Source organism: Pseudophryne corroboree, chromosome 2 (assembly GCF_028390025.1).
Source record: "Pseudophryne corroboree isolate aPseCor3 chromosome 2, aPseCor3.hap2, whole genome shotgun sequence".
NCBI lineage: Eukaryota > Metazoa > Chordata > Amphibia > Anura > Myobatrachidae > Pseudophryne > Pseudophryne corroboree.
In genome coordinates, this window is record NC_086445.1 from 681,972,637 (window position 1) to 681,997,516 (window position 24,880).

The 24,880-nt window shown below is 46.4% G+C and overlaps 1 protein-coding gene across 1 annotated transcript in view; it reads right to left on the reverse strand.

The window, feature by feature from the left end:
- Positions 1-24,880, reverse strand: part of CTSE (cathepsin E) — an 81,167-nt gene that overhangs the window by 35,276 nt on the left and 21,011 nt on the right. Inside the window, exons 6-7 of the mRNA XM_063957253.1 lie at positions 18,271-18,412; positions 14,201-14,299 (exon numbers count right to left, since the gene is read on the reverse strand). Of these exons, the coding sequence (XP_063813323.1) occupies positions 14,201-14,299; positions 18,271-18,412 (241 nt within the window). The remainder of the gene's footprint in view (positions 1-14,200; positions 14,300-18,270; positions 18,413-24,880) is intronic.

Here is a 24,880-nt window from a genome sequence, read left to right on the forward strand (position 1 = left end):
ATATACATTATACAGTCACACTATCTATCTATCACTTCAGCAAGTAGTAGTACTCCTCCTAATGCTCCCCAAAATTACTACTGTGTCTCTCTCTACTCTAGTCTCACTCTCTTCTCTATAAACGGAGAGGACGCCAGCCACGTCCTCTCCCTATGAATCTCAATGCACGTGTGAAAATGGCGGCGACGCGCGGCTCCTTATATAGAATCCGAGTCTTGCGATAGAATCCGAGCCTCGCGAGAATCCGACAGCGGGATGATGACGTTCGGGCGCGCTCGGGTTAACCGAGCAAGGCGGGAAGATCCGAGTCGCTCGGCCCCGTGTAAAAAAAAATGAAGTTCGGGCGGGTTCGGATTCCGAGGAACCGAACCCGCTCATCTCTACTGTTTTTATGTTTTTTTTTTTTTTTAAATCATCCAGATCCAAAACCAAAATACGAAAGGGTGGTTTTGGCAAAACCAATCCAAGTCCAAAACACGAGCGGGGATCCAGAACCAAAACCAAAACACAAAACACGAAAAGTGCCCGCTACACATCTCTAATGCATATAGGGCTAGATGTGAGAGTGTCTGAGTTTTTGGTGCAGGACAAACTTGCACTTTCTCATACATTTTGAAGGTCTGAGTTTACCTCGCAACTCACAAATGTAATAGCCTGCAATTTTGTGTGTGTGCTGGGCTACAGTGAGGTCGATAGGCTCCTGGTTGAGGGGCTCATAGTGCCCCCCTATTTTTTGTACGGTGGCAGCACTACAAATACTTTTTTTTTCTTTTCTTTAAGGCAACGTGGTCACTCCTCCCATGAATAGGCTATGCCCCCATAAATATTACCCGGGCCCGGGAAGAGCTCTCTATAGTATACTTACCTACTCTCCCAGTTTCTGCAGGAGACACCCGGTTCGGTTTCTCGGGTAGTCTCCCACAGCCCCAGAAGAGTGGGCACCCCTCCCACATTCTGCCCACTTCCTAGTAAAGTGGAGAGAATGGTAGAATTATACGGCAAAATCACAGCACCGTTAGAGTGGGCGGAGCCTAATGATGCGATTATATGCGATTCGCTTCATTTTAGCTCTGCCCCTATGAAATATTGCCCAATCGCAGAGTTTTCACGCCCTCATCACTGCCCACCTCCTCTTCCTCTCTGTGCATCTCCTGGAGAGGAGATTAGAAATGTCGGCGAGCATGCTCTGCAGCACTTATCAGATGAGAGATATTAATATGTCCTATTTATTAGTTCTCTCTGAAGAAATAGCTACAGTAAATGTTATTTGCCACTTTGGTAGGCAGGCTTTGGATGGGAAGTGTGTTTTTGTGCCTGCAATTTGAAGTATGTACTGTAAAATATACACAGGTGTAGCCACGCTCATCCAGCCTGCGGCATGGCCATGTGTACTGCGCCAAGGAGTAGGTTAACTCAGCTGTGGATTAGTATGCTGTCCATGTATTCCTATAGGCATGCACACTTAGACGCACGTTCACGTTCTAGTGGCGGGCAGGGCTTAAAGTGGTCCTGGAGAGGTGGTGGAACACATTTACCCATCCACCCGCCCCCACCCCCTCACAGTAAGTGGAGACAGAGCCAGTACTAGTGTTTTCGGCACCTCCCTGCAAACTATAAATTAGTGCTCTACTTCCCGTACTTTATAAAGGGACATTGATCTCACAAAGAAGCAACATGGGTGGTCATTCCGAGTTGATCGCTAGCTGCTTTCGTTCGCTGTACATTGATGAGGCAAAAAAATGACACTTCTGCGCATGCGGCGCAATGCGCACGTGCGGCGTACTATTACAACGAACAATGTAGTTTCACACAGGGTCTAGCGAAGCATTTCAGTTGCACTGCTGGCCGCAGGGTGATTGACATGCAGTAGGCGTTTCTGGGTGTCAACTGAACGTTTTCATGGAGTGTTTGAAAAAACACAGGCGTGCTGGGGAAAATGCAGGCGTGGCTGGGCGAACGCAGGACGTGTTTGTGACGTCAAAACAGGAACTGAACAGTCTGAAGTGATTGCAAGCGCTGAGTAGGTATTGAGTTACTCTAAAACTACACAAAAAAAATTTGTAGCCGCTCTGTGATCCTTTCGTTCGCACTTCTGCTAAGCTAACATACACTCCCAGTGGGAGGCGGCATAGCGTTTGCACGGCTGCTAAAAACGGCTAGCGAGCAAACAACTCAGAATGACCACCATGGTCACATAATAGTACTTTCAATTCAAATTGCACAACACAGTAGCACAATTGTATTCACATTACACCACATAATAATGCCCCTTATTCAGGTTACATCACTCAGTAGTGCCCTTTATGCACATTGCACTACACAGTGGTACCCTCTATATATGTCATGCCACACAGTAGTGCCCCTTATATACAGTACCCACAGTAGTGCCCCTTATACACAATTCCCACAGTAGTAGTGCCCCTTACACATAATGACCACACTAGTGCCATTTATACACATAATGGCCACAGAAGTGCTGCTTATACACAAAATGCCCACAGTAGTAGTGCCACTTATATACAGAATGCCCACAGTAGTAGTGCCCCTTACACATAATGCCCGCAATAGTAGTGCCACTTATATACAGAATGCCCACAGTAGTAGTTCCCCTTATACATAATGCCCACAATAGTAGTGCCCCTTATACACATCTCTGCCTCTGTCACTCCAGCAGCTCACAGCCTGTGTCCCTCCAGCAGCTCCATGCCCTGTATTCCCCCAGCAGCTTCCCCACCTCTCTTTTCCTCCAGCCCCCTCTCATCTTGTCTTCAAGATACACAGAGCCTGCTCCTTTTCATGGCTCCGTGATGGAAAAGGAAGCTACTGGGCCCTGAGGAGGGGATGAATGCTGTCCAACAGACACAGCGTGTGTGAGTACCAGGAGGGGTGGGCTGTAGATGGAGGAGGAACATGGAGCCACCAGGACCTGAGGAAGGGGGAGGTGGCTGCAGCTCATCAGTAACACATCTATTGATGTAGGTGATGAGGCAGGTTTTTCTGTTGGAATTACTGTGCAGGGAAATGTAGGTGGTGGAACTAGTTCCCCCTACCATTAGAGGTGGTGGAACTCAGGTCCACCTTGTTCCCCCTCACTTTAACCCCTGGTCGTGGGCACACTTGCCGCGAATATGGCAAGCTGCAGTATAAATGGTTCCTGGCTACATCTGTAGTTGGCACTACCAGCTGGATTTGAAAGCTGGGTCAGAAACTACCGTATACAGTGCATGATTTTACCAAGTCAAAAATACATTCAATACCTTCTGCCTAATACCAGCATTACATTATGATACCAATATCACACATTTGTCTCCAGAATTACACTGAAACCACACCTGCACACATACTGCAGACTGATGCATGCTGAAAATAGTACTGCTAGATATTACATTTGTTGCCATTAAAAATCACTCAGCATGCCTGTGTGACATTTCACATGCACAGATACAAGCCTTAAGGCTCCCATACATTATCTGCATATTGCGGCAAATTCTGGATCCCCCAACAACCGGGTCAGAAATTCAAAATAATAAACATGTTTAAAAATCTCTATTTCCCATATTCAATCGGACCCAGCAAATCAGGGATTTTTAAAATGAAGAAATTAGCCCGATACCCAACGGATCGCCGATCATCTATGGTTGCTGATCAGCAGATCCATCGGATCAGGGAATCGGGGAAACAGGTTCCTGATGTATGGGGCTTCATCGGATCAGGGAATCGGGGAAACAAGTTCCTGATGTACTGTATGGGGCTCTTATACTTCAAAATTCAAACAGCCAATCAGCATCTGTTTTTTCTGTGCTGCATCCCCAAAATGCCATTTCTTGGCGTTCTTCAGCGAGCATCAAATCAGGAAAATTGCAAATGAATTACTATGAAACCCTCCATATCGTGGTCTAATAAATCCAGCATATTGGGCATCAAAATATCTGGCAATGTTTTATAATTTGTGGAGATTTTGAACTGTATGCAATATGGTAAAACAATGATAACTGGATCTGATCACTTAGCCTAAGACTACTTAAGACCCCCGTCCACTAGTGCGATATGGCCTGTTTTTATGCGATTGAGACGAATTGCTGAGACGGATTGCATGAAAAGTGTCACATTGCATGTCCTTTTCGTGCGATTGCGATGCAATGCGCATTCCCGTTTGCGTCGCATCGTAGTCTCAAATCACAAGTGCTGCACGTTATATTTATCTCAATTGCACAGAAATAGGTTTAATAACGTTAGATCGCATGAGATAAATCACATGTAAAAATACACTCAAGCAGCAAATTGCAATCGCAGGGCTCCCGGAGGCAACTCATTGCTGAGATAAAAATCCCTAGTGGATGGGGGCCTTTAGTGCAGTCACAGGCATCCACAGACTAGATTTCCATGTCACTGAAGAAGTGCACAGAGAATTGTTCATATACAGAATGACTATGGCCAGAGGCGTCACCGGGTGTGGGGCGTGGCCTTGCAGATCTTTTTTTCCCCTTCACTCCGGGGGCATGTCCAGCTTCCCCAAAGATGCTGGCTGCCCCCGGAGATTGCTCAGCGTGCAGTGTCTGCTCTTATCTGTGACAGGAGCCAAGTGCTGCAGGAGTTTATCTCACTGCAGCACTCGGCTCCTGTCACTACAGAAGAGCTGGCACTTTGGTGTCACCACTTCCGAGGGGGACACCCGTGCGGGCCGCCCCCCTGCACCCGCCTTCTGACGCCACTGACTATGGCATCTATTTAAATATATGGTTCGCAAAATGCCTCTATTCATTTAAATTTCACCACCACTTCTGCTGATTGCACACCCTTCCAGATGTAACCTATGCAGAGCACCCCACATGGTTGCCTGAAATGGTTCTTTCTTGGTCAGGATATACTTGTGGATCTGTTCATGAGTGTGTATTATATTACACATGTTTTAGTCACCGATATATGTGTAAAGTTTCTTGTATGGTTTATCTCACACATTGTAACCTTTGTAGTGCGTCCAAGATGGCTGCCTCACCTGGTACGCCTGTGGGTGGGATTGAAAATACTTGGAACTGATAGTTATGTAAGGGCTCTGCTTCTAGCTTTAGTACACTACTACTTACACTTTTTGTGTCCTCTCTTCTAGGTGTTGCCTAATCCACTCAGCGTAATGTAGTGCTCCCAAAATGGCTATCACACCAGGTAATTTTCATGGGTTGGTTAAGTAACTGTTTAAATTTATTACCCAAAATGACTACACCAACCCTGCATTAAGTTCATTGTGCCCATTATGTTCACTATGGGGGTCATTCCCAGTGGCGTAACTAGAAATTTTTCTCCCCCAAGCCAAAAAATTCTTCGGCACATTATGACACACACCGAAATGTCCGTGATACATTATGCCACACACTGCAATGACCCTGAGACATTATACCACATATCACAATGCCCGTGAGATAGTATACCATACACCGTAATGCCTGTGACACATACCGCAATGCCCGTTATACCCTAAGCCACACACCGCAATGCCCGTTATACATTATGCCACACTGCAATGCCCCTGAGACATTATACCACAATGCCGTGATATAGTATGCCACACACCGTAATGCCTGTGACACATTATGACACACACAGCAATGTCTGTGATACATTATGCCACACACCGTAATGCCCATTACACATTAAGTCCTACAGTAAGGCTTCTAATTACTTTTAAATTACCTGCTCGTTGCCAGGGGTTTCATGCTCTTGGTTCCATGCACGGTGCCAGGGGTTTTCATGCTCAGGGTGTCATGCTCATTGCCAGGGGTTTCATGTACTGGGTGTCATGCTCGTTGCCAGGGGTTTCATGCACTGGGTGTCATGCTCATTGCTAGGGGGTAGTGCTTGTTGCTAGGGCTGTGCTCCCAGTGCCACATATGCCCCCAGTGCCAGATATTCCCCCACAGTGCCAGGTACTCACATGCCCCCAGTGCCAAATATAGCCCCCCATGTGCCAGGTACACATATACCCCCCCAGTGCCACATATGCCCCCAGTGCCAGATATTCCCCCACAATGCCAAGTACTCACATGCCCCCAGTGCCAAATATAGCCCCCCCAAGTGCCAGGTACACATATACCCCCCTAGTGCCACATATGCCCCCAGTGCCAGATATTACCCCACAGTGCCAAGTACTCACATGCTGCAGTGCCAAATATAGCCCCCCCCATGTGCCAGGTACACATATACCCCGCCAGTGCCACATATGCCCCCTCAGTGCCACATAAGCCACCTCCCCCTGTGCTGCATATGCTTCCCCAGTGCTCCTCCCCCAGTGCTCCTCCCCCCGGCTCCCCCGCTCCCCCACTGTTTTGTGATGGAGGGACACGGAGGGCGCAGCGCGCGCCTCTCCTGTGACCCTCCTGGGTCTCCGGCGGGTCTGTTAAAAGAAGTGCCGGTTCGTGAGCCAATCAGAGCTCACGAACGGCACTTCCTTTATTAGACCCGCCGGAGACCCAGGAGGGACACAGGAGAGGCGCGCGCTGTGCCCTCCGTGTCCCTCCTTACAGCAGCAGAGGGTAGTGAGAGCAGATTGAAATGCGGACGCTCGTCTGCATGTCAATCTGCGCTAAAGCAGTGGCGGCGCCCCCGCAGCCCCTCGCCCCCAAGCCACCGCGAGGGCTGCGGGGGCAGTAGTTACGCCACTGGTCATCCCGAGTTGAACGCACGTAGCAACTTTTTGCTGCTCGTGCGAACAACTAGACGCCGTCTATGGGTGAGTGTATTTTAGCATAGCAGGGCTGCAAACGGCAGATTCACTCAAAACAAGAGTAGCCCTAGACCTACTTACTCTGTGCGATTGATCCAGCGAATAAGGTCCCGGTCCTGACGTCAGACATCCGCCCTCCATTCACCTGGACACGCCTGTGTTCTTCTTACCACTCCCCGAAAATGGCTGGAACGGTGAGTATCCGACCTGGAATGCCTCCCGTCTGTCCATCTTCTTGCGATCGCCACTGCGATCAAATTTGTCGCTGGCGGCGTCATTGCCCGGGCAACGGTCATTGCCAAGCAACGACGCGCGTGCACAATGCACCTGCCGCGCATGCGCATTTCCGGCCCATTCACACCGCAGCGAAGAACCGCTGCGTGCGAACGGGTCGGAATGACCCCCTATGTTCATTGTTTTTCGGTTTGTTTTCTTTTTGCCATAATACTAAACCTCTATGCTATGTTTTTGATACTTGTAAAGCAACTTTGAGTCCTGCTGGAAAAAAGCACTATATAAATAAAATGATTATGATTATGATTATTACTTATTATTATTATTATTTTATTTTTATTTTCTTCAGTTGGGGTGACACTTAATTTTACCTTTCCACATGAGAGAATTTATTTGGTATACAAGCAGGAATAACAGAGGTCTTCTTGGATATGATAGCTGGCGGGAGGATCTCAAGCAATACATTGGGCAGGAATTCTCCTGCCCAATTCTAGTCATATGCAGGGCCTAATGATTTATTGAAGTAAGAGGCACTACTAGGGTTAAAAGCTTTGGCATTACAATGTAAGTAGCATATAAATACACTTGCTTAGCAACCATCTGCACATGAGGTGTTATCGGCCTACTGATAACATTCAGTGGTGTATTGTACTTTTTGAAGATAGTGTTTCTCATGGCAATCATGTTTCTTTTTATATCATTTTTTTTTGACAAATTGATTACTGAAGGATTAAACAAAGGTACAACAAATGGCGGCAAACATTTTCATATGATCAGCTTGGATGTGTAAACAAGAAATGTAAACTGCAATTGAAATTAGCAAATGGATAGTTAAATTAGTTGAGGATAGTTAGTTAGTTAGTTAGTTAGTTACAATCACTTTGGATGATCTTTCCCAGATTCCATTAAATACACCTTCAGTAAATGGGTGCAAACAGCAGAATGAATAGCCTAAAAAATCTGCCAATCCCAATTAAAATGGGGAGCTGGACCAGATCAGATGTCGATAAAGGTTGAACCGCTCAATTCTGTTGTCATTTTTTTGCGACCATCTCGGTTTGTTATGGATACAGATATTACTAATTATTTTTCTACATTATAACATAGAAATCATACAGTATGACAAAAAATAAAAACAAAATGGCCTTTTTTTCCATTTTTAATTTTTGCAGGTTTTAGTGTTTACTTCATCAAAGTGAGAAATCAGTTATGCTGTGTCATGTTCATTAGTCATTCAATGCAATCTAAAGTATACAGGACAAGTATAAATGCCAATTTAATAGTGTTTGTTGAATAGCACACCTGTCTATATACAGTATGGAAGAGTGTACACAGATAAAGGCAAAAGGATGACACATAATGGGGGTAATTCCAAGTTGATCGCAGCAGGAAATTTTTTAGCAGTTGGGCAAAACCATGTGCACTACAGGGGGGGCAGATATAACATTTGCAGAGAGAGATAGATTTGGGTGTGGTGAGTTCAATCTGCAATCTAAATTGCAGTGTAAAAATAAAGCAGCCAGTATTTACCCTGCACAGAAACAAAATAATCCACCCAAATCTAACTCTCTCTGCACATGTTATATCTGCCCCCCCTGCAGTGCACATGGTTTTGCCCAACTGCTAAAAAATTTCCTGCTGCGATCAACTTGGAATTACCCCCATTGTGCAGACAAAGGAACCTTTAGTCCTTGTTATTTTGCAACACTCCAGAAATAAGTAATGAATATCAATTAAATGGCATGTGTCTGCTATTGTAGGCAGTGTTTGCTTTTAACAAAAGTGATCAATAAATCATTGAGCATAGATTTTGCATGCAGTCTATGGGGTGTATTCAATTGTTGTTGGATCCTTTCCGATGGAAAGAATCCGACATCTCAGTTTTCAATTAGCGGCCAAATCGGATTTGGCCGTTCCCAACAATGCCAATCCCACTTTTTTTAAAGTCGGATTGACATTGTCGGAAATGGGGCTAAAACCTGTCGGATTTGGCCGCGAATCCGATAAAACATGCCGCCAATCCATGTGCTTTACGACAAGTCGGATTTTCTGGCTTGTCAGATAAACGGGAGTATGACTGAATAGGTCGAATCTGGATTCAACCTTAAACTCCTGTTAATCCGACAAGTCGGGAAATCCGACTTGAATTGAATACACCCCTATATGTTTTGTGTCTGTATGTACAGATGGGTCCTCCGTTATCTTGGTTGACTGAGGCGTTAGTCGCAATCGGGCATACGCAGCGTGCCTGGGCGCAAGGAGGTGCGCCTAGTCGTAGGGAGGCGCACAGAGCGTTTGGCTTTACCTTTGAATGTAATAACTGCGATCGTCCACCAGATGTCGCTTTTTAAAATCACCAATGCGCATGTGTGTGGTCTCCATTAAAATACAATACTGAACTACAGCATAAGAACTACTTTACTGGTGCATCTCATTACGCTACAATATGCTACAGTATGTCATACAGTAAATAACAGTATAGACAGTACCGACGCAAATAGTACAGCATATGCAGATGCAAATGAACGTGTTACAGATACAGTATGGTCTATTGATGTTAGGGATATGTGAGCGTCCAAATCCCGTAGTATTAAGTATAATGTACAGTATTTTCTATTTGAGTACTAAATAGCACGAACAGCTTGTAACATACTCTGCTGTAATGGTTACAGCGGCAAGTGTTATCTTTATAAGTATAATGGGGAGAGATAAAAGCTCCTTCCTAAGTTCCTGGATGCCAAATTACCATGCTTAGCATCTCTGTACAGTACTATTTTCTATCTAGCCAGAAACCCTGCATCCCGTGCAAGCTGGGCGGACAACTGGAGGGGACCTGACACATGGTTGCTTGCCATTTCCCTTTGCGGAGTCACATAAACTAGTGGTTGGTCTGTCCCAAAAGCCAAGAGTCTCCTCTTTTGTATGGTACTGGTCCTGAGTCTCTGGGACACCCAGAACCAGATATATCAGGATGCAAATTGGACCCATTTTCCTATAGACTATAATGGGCCCGTTAATTCAGAATCACCATGGGTTCCAATGCTTGCCATGAGTCTTGTGGGGGTCACAGAAACTTGGGGTTGGTATCCTCTGGTAGGTAATCATCTCCCCTTCCATTCCAATCTGATTCTAAGCAGGTTGGAGCCTCAGAGGCGGAGATATTAATCTTTAAGCCCATTTTAATTGAATTTAATTTAATAGCTCACAAAAACCGAACGTCAATGGACCATTGCTTTAAAACATTCATTTGTGTCTGTACACACTATTTTTATTTATTGATTTATTGGTCTCTTTTTTGGGGGTCCCGACAGACAATTAATATTTTCAACAGCATCTCTGAACTCCACTGGTTAATCCCCACCTCCCCCTCACCCTTCCTCCTCCCCTTTATGCCATTAAGGGACACTCATATTGCAGAGCACGGTATTAAGCCACCACCTCGCCCTACCCCCATCCCACTTCCCCCTTCCTCCCAGGGAGCCTGCACAGTTCATACAGTAGACAGGATGGGAGGTCAGGTTACAATAAATGTACAACACAATAATGTATTGTAAATGAAAATCAGATAGAGAACTGCAGTCTCTTTGATAGATGTGCAAATGGTACAGTAGCAGTGATCCCTTCGCATAAAGTACAACACAGATTCTCTATCACTGACGATCTACAGTACTGTATTGCTGGAAAACAGATAGTTGCATCAGAATACACTAATTTATATTAATTGGTATGTCTACGGGTCCTCATTGCCACTGTGTATTTTAGATAGCGAAATGAGTCGCTCCTGCAGATTTACCCTGATTTATGTGAAACCTATGTGCACCCTTCCATTGAATGTATTACAATGGATTACAAAGGAAAATAATAATAAAGTTAATGTCAGGAAAAAAAATACATTGGCACTTTGGAGATCAAACCCGGGACTCTAAGCATGGGAAGCAGACGCCTTCACTGCTTGCCCACATCACTGCATGGAAGATGTACAAGTTCATGTGTAAAAGTACTGCAAGCAGCGATTCCTTCTCATTGGTGTTTGTTTATGCTGTTAGGGGACTTGGATGCTCATATCGTAAAACACGGTATTTAGTGCACTATACATACTTTAAAGTCAATGGACTACATTACTCTATTGCTTTGTCTATGGGACTTGGACGCTCACATACAGTAACACATTCGTTTGCGTCTGTATATACTTTTTTTTTTTTACTCTCTCCGTCTAACTATTGGTCACCATCTGTGTGTACACTATGCAGTACAGGACTGTATATTAACATTACAGTCATCACTGACCATTTGCCAGAGCTTGTACTTTAGCTCAATCTGCCGCTATTCAATCTAAAGTTCTGTATTAGTGGAACATTAGCTACCCAGTGGTGGAGATGTGTATTGCATGCTGAGTATGTAATCATGCCTCAACGCGCCTGTCCGTGATTAAACTCAGCAACCTAAATTATCACCTAGGTGTGACTAAACTTCCATCTAGACGCAGAAACAGCCAAGATAATAGAGGACCCATCTGTACATATTTGCATGGGAGTTGTTCTTTTGAGAGCTTTACAGGCCTTATACTGCTATTCAGTGTGATAAACAGGATTCAGATCTCAATTTATTGTAGTAACATAACCCATTTTGAATTGGGAATTGGTGTCTCTAATGACCACTGTACCTATAAGGGCTTATATTTATTAAGATTTGCACCCAGACATGAAAATGTACATTCCTTATTGCTGAATATCAATATGGAAAGTTTTTTTATGGAAAATTTATCAAGGGGCAGACACTGGGACACGGGCATGGATAATAACCTGTATCGGCGAAGAGTAATAAGTAAAGTGATAGCTGATGCTATGAGTTACTAATGGATTCGGACTCGCTCCTTTATTAGGAGCATGTGCAAGCGAGAGTTCCCAGAGATCCTTCTGATTCCTCTTCAAAAACAAGAATGGAAATGTAGCCTATATATAACATTGGTTAACGTCATCTAAAAGTGTCATTAGCAATCAGAGTCAAGATTCGAAAACAGATATGGGGTTTCAAAGTTGGTCATTTTCGATGTTCCCATACAATGGGACCTGCAATAGCTATCAGTATCTGCTGTAGAACCCTTCTGGTAAACTGCCCAATAAGTAAAATATTGCAGAAAGCTGTAATTGTCAAAGGATTTGCAGCAACAAAATAAATAAAAAACAGACCCCTCAAGTTTTTCTGAACGAATATACTGGCAGACATAGATGTTTTATCAATGGTGTCACGATGTCACCAAGCTGCTGAATGGGCTATACTAATGCTTTCACTGACAGTTACAAGGTAAGGGGAAATGAAACAAGCAGAGTTTAGCTCATGCCTAGGACCCAGATTAACCTAATACATTTTTAAGTTTTTATTTTACAGATGGTGGTAGGACAAGGGCCAAAATCAGCATTCTATATGGTGCCCCATGGGGTCTGATTGCACCTCTGAGCAGTTTTTCCTGCTATCACTATTGTAGAGTCACTAGTAGTAATATGTCTGGTGTGTATGACCACATTTCCTCTTGTTGCTCTGTTTCTGTGTGGATTGTATGCATTGTTATTGCTGAAACCCACACATAGCTAAGGAAAATAAAAGTAAATCCATTTAATGGATCATGTAACTACATTGTTGAAGGGGTTCAGTATGAAATCTCAACTGTTAGGATCCTGGCGGTCGAAATAGCGATGCTGGAATCCCAACCTCGAGCGCAGCATGACCCCTTGCGGGCTCGCTGCGCTTTTCCCTGATTCCGGCCCGGTGGCGACCTTCGGTTGCCACACTAATCTATTACCCCTTGGTTGGTGGCATGGACCACCACCGAAATGGGTATTCCGGGCGGCGGTCAGAATGCATTTCATCGGATGACAGGATCCCGACAGTCGGAGAAATTAACTGCATCCCTGTCGAAGAACATAGTCCACAAAGGTAAATAAGTGTAGTAAAGTTACTGTAGTCGTCTCGCATGATGCATTTATGCCATGTGTGGGCTTTTTACATCAATATCCTATCTTTTAAACAGAACTCTGTGGACTCCACAGTGTGTGGTGGTGCAACATCTTCCAAATCAAACCGCCCTCCTCCCCTACCCCAAGCAAATCACCATGTGCATTCTGAACGGGATCAGTACTAAATACCGACGCCGGAATCCCAGCCACACAATCCCGACAGGGGTGGCGAGCGGAACGCAGACCCTTGCGGGCTCGCTTCGCTCGCCACGCTGCGGGCACGGTGCCTCGCTACGCTCGGCACACTATTATATTCTCCCTCTATGGGTGTCGTGGACACCCACGGAGGGAGAATATGTCGGGATTGTGGCGGTCGGGATTCCGGCGTCGGTATTTCCGCATCCCTTCTGAACAAGGTATCACGGGACAGTCTAAAAAAAATCAGGGCTGTCTGCTAATGGCGGGATATCTGGGAGGTGTAGCATTACCTTACTACTAATTTCACTCTTACCTCACTTTTTTTTATTTACCAATCAAAGAATCTGAAATCAGTTTATGATTTTTTTTTTTTTTTTAATTAAGCATGAACATTTGTACATGGGTAGTTCTGTCTTCAGTTATTTTTAAGCTAGAATCTACTTGGATGCAGTAAAGTCATCGGTGACAAATGTGGATCATGGCAGAGTGCAAGGCCCAGAAATAATGTTAACAGCTTTTCTATTGCTTTGGAAATATTTCAGTGCAGGCTCAAAATGTAGCAGGTCGCTCATTTGACACGCTGGGTGAAATGAGTGTCCGCCTCCCCCGCACGCTCAGCACACATCGTGATGTGCTGAGCGGGGGGAGAGATGTTTTCTGAGCGGTCCGCTATATTTAAAAAGAAATATACTGGAGGTTTTTGCTAAATGTTTTGATGATTTCATTGATCTTTAATGTTGGCAAGTCAAATAGTGATTGGCATATAATATATTTACACTACTAGCAACCCTAATTAATATTAAATTGACCAGAAAAAGAAGCAATGTCTATGACTTGTTATCAAGATAATGTAATATTTCTTAATGACATTTCTTAGTTCTACTGACTCAAACCCTAAGGGGGGTATTCAACTGTTTGAAAAGTCAGTTGGGTGTCTGTTTTTTCCTATTTAATAGACAGGGTAAAACAGACACTAATAGACAGGGTAAAACAGACACCCAACCGGCTTTTCAAACAATTGAATATCCCCCTAAGACTTCTAAGTATGAAAATAATACAGACATTCAAGTGAAGTTTATATGAAAGATACACTTACCTCAAGCATATACTGAGAAGGTGTCAGTGTGTATCCAATATTATTGATTGTAAATGTGACATTGGGCATGATACTCAGGCTACCACAGCTCACATCGGACTGAAACAGAGAAATACAGTTCAAGAATTAGGGACCCAATCGAGGCGCTCTGTCTGTACATTTGAAATTTGTCACCTTACAGTTTGTACAAAGTGAACCAGTTACAGTTACACTGTGGCTGGAGACCAGTGAACATCCTGGACATTTGGCTTAAAGGACCTCTAGCTAGAGTATATTGGGTATACTGTGAGCTTTATTCTGTGTACACCTTTTACAAAAAAACGCTTAGGACTAAGCTGTTCTGAAAAAGCTGCATTACATCATATGATTTTCCCTTGATGTGCTGTTGTATATGATACCTACATACCGCTGAGGAAGTACTTGTTAGTATGAAATGCGTAGGGTTGTATCAGTTCAATGCCCATTGCCCAATCCGGTGAGAATCCTACCTAGAGCTCATACCTGGATAAGGTTGGGGTGGGATTTAGCGTCATCTCTCCTGTATTGGCAATGGTCCATTGACTTCATTCTAGTTTTATATGATCCACTCCACCTTTGATATTGGACATTTTATCGTCAACGATATTGAAGTGACATATGGACTATGAAATTATGGATATAACTCCATAACCCATTAGCGCTATATATATATATATATATATATATATATATTGGGGAGATAGTGATGCAGCGGAAAGGCAGTTGGTTGCCCTTATACATTACTCCCACACAGTAGTAGTGCTCCAGTGCTCCTTACACATTATATCCACACAGTAGAAGAGCGGAAAGGGTGAGGACTGAGAGGGAGGGAATGCTGAAAGGAAAGTGGAGAACGTGGGAAAGAAGCAGGTACAAGCTACTTTAGCTATAAATACTCACATCCTACATAATCACTGCCCCTTGTCATTATGTTATATTTAAAAATGGCTGCTGTTGCATATATAGGTGTCAGTATGGTACACACAGGTATGACAGTTAATTCTGGCTATCCAGCTTAAGTCTCAGAGTATTTTGTGCCTCTAAATGTCCTGATTTTTATGTAGTTTAGAAACCAAGCTACATATTACAAAGATCATCAAATGCTCATTAGATTACTCAACCCCTCCTTGGTTTAGCACATCAAATAGCCCTCCAAATTGTTCAACATTTTACATAGCCCATCAACTACCCAGCACAGTGTCGGACTGGGGCATGAAGGGCCAACCAGGGAAATGCAGTTATAGGGTCCCATACTTAGGGGTGTGGCCAGCCTACAAAGGGGGTGTGGCCAGCCTCCACAGAGGCTTGAAATACGCAATAGTTTAGTGGAGTGTAATGCAACATATCTACCATGTATAATACAAGTGCAGTCTGGAGCCTGATTCCTAGAGGAAGGAGTGGGCCCTCAGGCAGTGGGTCTACCGGTGGTTTCCCTGGTACCCCTGTGGGCCAGTCTGACTCTGACCCAGTACATTTTAAAGCTCATTAAATAGCCCACACTATCACACATATTATATAGCTCATCAACTACACAGCACATCACAATTACAGTAACCCTTCAATTCTCTCTCTCAGCCCCTCCCCACCAGCATTGTCCCCTCCCCGGCTTTTTCATTCATGTGCACTGCTGAGTGCAAGCTGTCACACACCACCGCTACACCTACCGCATGCCCCAATCCCAGCCAGGTCAGGATGTCACTTTCAGTCTCACCTTTAATCCCTCATTCACATGCTGGCTTGATCGAGCAGCAGCCATTTTACTGCATGCATGCGCAGAAGCATTCAACGTTTTAGCATGCGCACATTAGCTGAGCTGTGGACAACTTTTCTGGGTTGTCAGCTAGGATGGGCATCGGTGAGCTGCATTTGTTTGCTGACAACCATTGAATACCCACATTCAATGGGAAAAGTACTTCCATCAAAATGGGAACATCGATGGTTGCTAACCATTGCCCTATTCTCCAGCTTACAGTGCAGTCCAGCTCAGCTGTATTTAAAGAATGGAGTGCCCCCTGAGAGAGGGGGGCCCAGGACACATGCCCCCTGTGACAACCGCCTAATCTAGGTCTGTACATGGGAATGTCTATATGGCTGCTTGCCTGTATTTGGCAAGCTTTACTAAGGCTCACTAGCATTCTAAGCCTGTGTACAAATGGAAAAAATACTTTATTTAAACCCTTGGACTGTCAATAGAATTTAGGTAGAGGTTGCAACTATGCAGTATTGTAATTTAAATCAGATATGGATTCCTACAACGAGATGACTTGATGTGCATTTCTTACATCAAATCATTTGACTACAGTATTTCTGCGGCAGCGACAGCCAGAGCATCCTACGGATGCTTCAGACAAGCACTGCCACCTCAGCCTTTACATCATGATGTCATCAATCAGGGGTGTGGCCAGCACAGGGTGCAATGTAGCCCTGTTACAGCTCTGGGACCAGGCCTGATGCTGAGCTTGGTGAAAATGTCTGGGTGTTTTTGTTTTTTTAAATATAAACCTTTTTGTTCCCATTCTACAGGCATGATAGACAGGACCGGCCCAACCATTACACGAAGTATGTAGCTGCGTAGAGCACCACACTGTGGAAGGCACAGCGGCACCATTCTCCATACAACCCCCACTCCCTGGACACTGCTGGCAACGCCGCTCCTTGGACACTGCCGGCAACCCTGCTTCCTGGACACTGCTGGCAACCCCGCTCCTTGGACACTGCCGGCAACCCTTCTTCCTGGACACTGCCGGCAACCCCGTTCTCAGTGACACCTTTCAATTTTTCACCGATTTGTCAGTCACTACATTCATCAACTATTTATATGGTGAATGTTTGTTTTTACATTTTGGAGAGTCATTCAAACATTGTACATTATATATATTTATTAATTTTGTACTATAGGTGACGAAAAATATCATCTTTAACAAGTTTATTTTAAAGTCAAGGTTAAAAGTTGCCACTCTTGGCTGAAAAATTTGGTGCTTCATCTAATTATTTATCCATTGGTGCTGGTAACTATTATTTTCAATATATTGAATGCTTTTTCGTCTGCTGCAGTATAATGGCATATGCTGACTTAGGCATGCTTGTGAGTAATTGATAGGGGCTGTGCAACTATATAGGTTGAAGATACACTATCTACCTGTCATCCCTGCCTCCCTAATCACCTACTATCTCCCTGTCACCCGTGCCTCCCCAGTCACCCAATATCTCCCTGTCACCCTGCCTCCCTAGTCACCCACTATCTCCCTGTCACCTCTGCCTCACCAGTAAACCACTATTTCCCTGTAACCCCTGCTTTCCCAGTCACCCACTATCTCCCTGTCACCCCTGCCTCACCAGTAACCCACTATCTCCCTGTCATCCCTGCTTCCCCAGTCACCCACTATCTCCATGTCACCCCTGCCTCACCAGTAACCCACTATCTCCCTGTCATCCCTGCTTCCTCAGTCACCCACTATCTCCCTGTCACCCCTGCATCAGTCACTCACTATCTCCCTGTCACCCCTGCATCAGTCACCCACTATCTCCCTGCCCCCCTGATTCCCCAGTCACCCACTATCTCCCTGTTTCCCTGTCTCACCAGTTACCCACTATCTTGCCGTTTGCTGCCCTTTGAAAGTTTATCCCAACAAGGGGTGCCAAAATTTATATTTGTTTACCAAAAAAATAATAAGCTAGGACTGCCCCTGAGCAAACAGCATGAGCAACCTTGTCTGTCAGAACAACCTCTTTTTTTTTTTTTTTTTTACAGTTTTTTACTGATAAGCAGCGGTTTATTATGGCGTTTGGTAACTGCTGCTTAATAAATGGGACAGTTTGCATATCTGTCAGATCTAAAAAAATCAGTATTGTGGGTTCAGACTTATCAGGTTTGATATGTCTTGATATGCTGTTTGAAAATTGTGCGGGTTTGTAACAGTCCATCATAGCAGGAAAAAGCATGTGGTGTAGTAGTAACACTGAAGCTTAGTAAGTTTGTCCTAAAGTCTTAACTGAATTGAGGAATAGGAACAAAATACAGGAATATGGGGATTTGTATTATAATCTCTTACCTCTCCATTTGACCCAGTGGCTCCAATAAAATTTTGCAGCTGCTGAATATCAGAAGATGGACCTGTTATCAAAGAAGTCCCAGTGTCTACAATAGCCTGACAACCTCCACTGCAAAACAACACTTCACCCTCTACCTGGATGCTGGAGGAAATTAGGACAGAGTTTATTCCCTTTATATAACTAGCTTATTATTATTATTATTATTATTATTATTATTACTGCTACTATACATTGCATGATGACTTGGAAACATCATTACATAAATCAAACATACAGTAACATTGGTTTATCTTATTGCTGTACCCATGGATATTATGTAGAAGCAACTATAGCCAATAGAAAGTAACTGCGGCAGAGATCCATGGAAACAGCGCCGATGGATATGTAGGTATTTTAAATGTGTGCAGGTTGTGCGGTGTGGTCCCCCTGTACCCAGGGACCCTTGTGCACCGCATACCCTGCACCCATTATATATGGCAATGTCTCCATTATATCCATATAAAAGAGAAAATAACACTAATTGTACATTAAAATCTGAAAGTTTTATCTTAGCACAAAGACTCTTGAGGTACCACAGGATATATTCTATCATATTGGTTCCTTCCAGACACCCCATTACTGTCTCAACAGATCAGCCTAATTTAATCTTCTTTTATGTACGTCTTTTTAATCCTCTATTGTCTATGTGTGGCACTCTGGCAGAAACTGTGTATACCCCTTTAAAAATGTAATGGAAGTGTTGCACCTGACGATTTAATAGTTGGCATTGCAGGGGTTAAGGCAGAGACCAGAGTCAGGTCATGTGTCCTGTTTAGTGAAGTGGCAAGATCGGATTGGATAGTGAAGAAAAGCAAATGGAGCCTTGTTGGAAGAAGGAGGTGTTGATATAGGAGTTGGAGAGAAGCCATTGAGGAGAGCAGGCATGTTCCGAGGAGCGGAGCAGGACAGCTGAATTGAGAAAGAGTTGGGTGGTAATGCAAGGCGGTAAAGAGCAGCACTGCAGAGCTAAGGCAGTGGGGAGCTCCTGTGAGTAAAAGAGAACCGGGTAGAGCAGGCGTGAGATGTTGCAGCTGGAGACCAGACACCGCCAGGCCTGTACAGAGGCGCGGATGCTGCCGCCATCTTGATCTGAAACGATGAGAGACCAGTGAGGGAATAACCTGAGAAGTTCAGAGTGAGTAACAGAGACTATTATTGTTGTGGAGGACTGCAGCAGGATGAGTTCTAATCCCTATTGTCTGTTGTCACACACACACACGCACGCACGCACGCACGCACGCACACACACACACCAGGGACATGCAGTCAGGGGAGGCAGGGGAGGCAGTGCCTCCCCTGTCATTGTAGAGATGTGCCCTGTGGGCACATCCGAGGTGCTGTCCCTGGCTGTGGACAGCGCTGGGGCAGCTTGTCTGTCCCCAGCGCTGGGTGTGCGGCGGCGGGTGTCTGGTGCAGGGATCGGATGTTTCCCTGCACCAGGCTGTCGGCGGCGCGGCGGCGGCGCTTTAAACTTGCCGCCGTTCTGGCCACCAATCAGAAGCGCCGCCCGCGGCTTTTCGAATCCGGCGCCGTCCGCGAGCCAATCACGGCTCGCAGGGCGCTGGCCAATCAGAGGCGGGCGCGGCGAGCCAATCGGTGCTCGCCGCGTCATAGGCCCCGCCCCGGCGTCTGACGTCAGACGCCGGGCGGGAGCCGAAGAGAGAAGAAGCCGCGCCGAAGAGCGGCGAAGTTCGGAGTGGCACGAGGAGGAGGAAGACGTCGCGGAAGAAGCTCCAGTGGCCGCGGAAGAGGCCAGAAGACTCCAGGCTCTGGAAAGAAGATGTCCAGCGGCGGCTGGACACGGAGAGGAGACGGCGGCGCCGCTGGCCAGGACGGGCCAGCGACAGAAGAGCTCATCCAGGCCGAGAAGCGCTGCAGTGGTGGGAAGCAATTGAGCTGTGCAGTTCCCCACTGCAGCCTTCTCCACCGCAGGTAGGCCCTTCTAAGGTGCCCCCCCCCTCTCCTCCCTAGACCACCGGGTGTTCGGCAGTCAGGCCCTTCCGGCCTGTGGGCATTTAGTCGGGCCTCCTGGCCCGTGGGGGCATTTAGTCGGGCCCTCCTGGCCCGTGGGCACGTTTAGGCGGGCCCTCCAGGCCCGTGGCTATGTGTAGTCGGGGGCCCCCCCCGGCCCGTGGCCCTGATAGGCAGGCACTAGGCCTGGGGGTACAGTTTGGGCACTAGGCCCATAGGAATAGTCAGGCCACAGGCCTGTGGGACAAGATAGGCGGGCATTAGGCCCGAGGGCAAGCGCAGGCAATAGGCCTGGGGGACATTAGAGGGCATTAGGCCCTAGTTCAGTTGGCGGCCGCTAGGGATACAAGGTGACCCAGGGCATTAGGCCCAGGTCACACAACGGGCGACGAGTTAGTCGGCGCTAGGCCCGAGGGTTAAAGTCAGGCCTCCGGCCTGTGTGCAGTTAGGGGGCGTTAGGCCCAGTAGATAAGCGGTTTCCCCCGAAGGTGAATACAGGTGGTACTGGGCACTAGGTCCAGTCCACCCCAGGGTGTTTAGGTAGGCAGGCTCGCTTGGCCTGAGCCCCATATAAGGGAAGGTACAGGAGGTGGGTAGGCTGTGTGGCGCCCACCCCCTTCTAGCGGTAGGTAGGGATTTAAAGGGACAGCACAGTTTGATGTTGTACTCCGATGTGTGTGTTGTTACCGTGCAGGGCAAAATGTTGTTTTAGAGTTTGTGCATAGTTTGTGTTGCACCACTTACACTTACACTTGAGCCAGTTTGAGGGCTTTGTTATGCAGCTAGTGTAGCGGACGCACACTAGATTAGAGTTAGGCCCTGCACGGCTGTTTCTCTCTTTGCCTCCTTACAGGGACCTGTAAGGGGAGAAGATCGGAGTACAAGACGTAGGACGGTGAGTAACATCGGTCTGTGTGTTCCTTCTGTGTTCGTCCCTATCTGTCTCCCTTCCTTCAGGGCGAGCGGTGAGCCTTGCACGCCGGTGCAAGGTAGAGTTTCCACCTGGTGCGAGAGTGCCAATAGGTGAAATTCGGGCTCTGAGGCGTACGCCTGGGATGACCCTCACCTAGCCCGAAAGCACGTTTTCCTCGGTTCCGGAGGGCGTTTCGGTCCACAATCAGGAGGACGGCACTCAGCAATCTCCTTCCTCCTAGGTCATCGTGTCCGGGTCCGACGGAAGATTTGCCAGGTCCGTTGAAGGTTCCGGTACCTGAAGGTGAGAGAGAGCGGCGCCTGGTGAGTACCGAAACTACACCTGCACAGCAGCAGGCACCACCACACGCGCAGCCGCACCTCTTACATCATTAATTATTAAAATAACACAAAGAAGATACTTATGGCACATATTATGTGTCATAAGTATATGCTTTAGCTTTGTATTATTTTAGTAATTTTATGCATAAAAAGAAAAGTTTAAATTTGTGTTTCGGAGGCACCGCTCCAGGTGCCTCCCGATATCAAGGGGACAGAGCCGGAAGCGGGGGGTGGGGCCGAGCATCTGGCAGTAAAAGCCCATTAAAAACAGTAACGTAAGTGGCATTTATACAAGTGCCTCTGTGGCGGGCGTGCAGAAGAGGGGTGTGGGGTTGGTATGTTTCCAACATGACCTGTGTATTTTGAAAATGTGTCAGATTGTAATACATACACCTATGCACCAGCAAGGGGATTTGTTAAGGCTCCTTGACAAATCCCATTGCTGGTGCACAGGTGTATGTATTACCACCTGACACATTTTCAAAATACACAGGTCATGTTGGAAACATACCAACCCCCCACTCCCCCCCACCACCATTCTCCGTTGGAATATACAGCAGCGGCATTACCCCTTCTAAAGCTGCATCATATGCAGGGAGAGCTGGGCTGCAACGGAGGTCATGCCCCCATCCCAGTGCCGACCGCCACCGACTGTCACCCAGACAGCACCAGCTGTGCTCAAGAATGTCTGTAGGCTGCAGCCAGTGCAGCCTGTACTGCAAACGTTGGCTGGCACCAGTGATGGGGCGGGCTCTACTGCGAGCACGCAAACATGGAAGCATTGACGAGCTGATCATGTACAACTGGAGCAGAGGTTCGGCGCCACTCCCCCACCCAACCCGATTGCATGCCGCGTCCAACCCCGTGTCTAAGCTCCGCTGGAGCACACAGGAAAGAGACAGGTGTGAGGTACCGGAGAAGAGGGACCCATCACTTTCACTCCGGATGTCCGAGTGTCCGCCCGTCCTGTGTGAGCCTGCTGCCAGTATGGAGGGAGCACCGGTGGCTGGGACCCAGGAGCTAAAGAGGAGGTGAGATCCTTGTTCAGCTTATTCTATCTTATGCTCGCCGATTCCCTTCCACTCTCATCCTGCCCACATCTTCCCACCACTACTCCCATCCTGCCCCCCTTCTATTACTCCCTGCCTGCCCTCCTACTCTGCACTACTCTTACTCCCATCCTGTCTCCCACTTTCCACTACTACTTCCAGCCTGCCCCCTGCTCCCCAACACTGCTTCTCACTACTACTAATCCCAGCCTGCCCCCTGTTCTCCACCACTACTACTCTCAGCCTGCTCCCTGCTCTCCACCATGACTACTCCCATCCCACCCCCTGCTCTGCACTTCTACTGCTCCCATCCTGCAGTAGCGTAGTGTATGGAGCTTGTGCTCCATGTCTCACAGTACAGTACCCATCCTAACTAACAACCCTGCCTCTCGGAACATACACGTAATCCCCCCCCCCTTCCCGGCCTCTTGAACATACAGTACACCGCCAGGCCAGCGGGTACATACAGTACACTACCCACCCTACCACCTCCTCCCCCTGGCCCCAGGGACACACATTCCCCACCCTGCCCACTGGCCCCCTAGACACAGTACTCTCCCAAAATGGGGCAGCAGCAGTAGTGGGCATTGGCTCGGCGGAGGTAGGAGTAATCGGCGGGACTCAACAGACATTATGGCTGCAGTGCCTCACCAGCCACTGACCTCATCGCACGCCACTGACACACACACACACACACACACACACACACACACACACACACACACACGCACACACTCACGACCGTATGGAGAGGAGGTGTTATCAGGCCTAAGCATTGACAGATACCTAGCAGGTAGAGATCCTGTCGGGGCAACTTAAAATCTTGGCTATTTGGGAGGTAGCATCATGGCTTCAGGAGGAGAAGAAAACAGCAGATCAAGTATTGCAGCGTCTGACAAAAATATTTGAATTTTACACCATCCCTACACCTGTGATACCTCTTCCAACCACTTAGACACCTGCCAACCCCGGGGTGATACATTTGTGCTAAAATAAACTTTTTGGAAGTTATTGCACTACTTCTGTTATTTTCTCTTCTATATGGAGATGATGTCACTGCACCTCATCAAAGGCTATTGACCACTACAGAGAAACACATGTACAGGTAAGACCAGGGACAGACTGGGGCTGTTATATAGCCCTGGAATTGAATTGTGTGCACACACAAAAAGGGGGGATGGTCACAGTTCACAGGGCGCCGGGAGGTGTAGCTGCTCGGCCAGCCCCTGTCTATGAGAGCCAGGCAGCCAAGCAGAGTGCTTTGAGGTTGAGCTGCTTGGCAAGCCTGACCTCTCTGTGTGGCATTCGCCAGAAGAGCCAAATCGGCAGTCTGGTACTGAATAAATGTATTACATTTTATCTCTAGTGTGGTTAGTGATGAAAACCACAAGATTAATAGAGGCGAACATCATAGGATACAATGTAGTGGTTCTCGCCTTAGACTTCATTGGAAGTTTACTACCATGAAATCTATGGGGATTGACAGCGCAGCCGCTCACAGCCAATCAGCAGGCAGCTTTTATAGAGACACTCTCTGATTTGCTACAAACAGTCCCTCCTGTAAAAAAACAATATATATTTTTTTACAAACAAAACTAATGAACTATTAATTCAGCACTCACCACCTAGGGGATAGTCCTGGTCTTCAAACCAGGCCTTGGGTGCCTGAAGTGGGGGGGGGGGGGGGCTTTGTTGGGGGTCCCCACTTCCCCAGGAAACCCTGGCCAGATCTGCCTAGTTAGAGGGGTTAATGTTATATGGCCAGGGGACCAATATAAGCTTGTCCTCTGTCTGTGGCATTACCTCCCTGGCTAGTAGAACCTGGTGCTGGTTTAAAAAAATATGGGGGACCCCAACATATCCCCCCCCCCAGTATTTCTGGAACCAGGATCAGTCCAAGAGCCAAATGCTGGTTCTTAAAATACAGGGGGAACTCATGCAGTTTCCCCCCTGCATTTGAGCACGCTCAATTCACGGGTGTGTTCTGCAGAAACGATTCTAGGTAAATTCCCATGTTTCAGTGTTGTCTATGGAAATTACATACGCATTTGGCCTATGGTGTATTTGATCCTATATCTATGTCCACACATGTTTTGTACATCTATTTGAACAAACACTCCCGAGTTTGTACTTTAGTAAATTTCCAAGTTTGAAAAAATGCCCAAACAGAGCTTAGTAAATTTACCCTCTAGTCTTAAAGAGCAAAAAAACTGAGCGACTTAAATGAGGGAATAGTGGAATAAAGATCAATGTGATACCCCTATATATAAGCTTGTAGAGATATTGTTTTATTAAG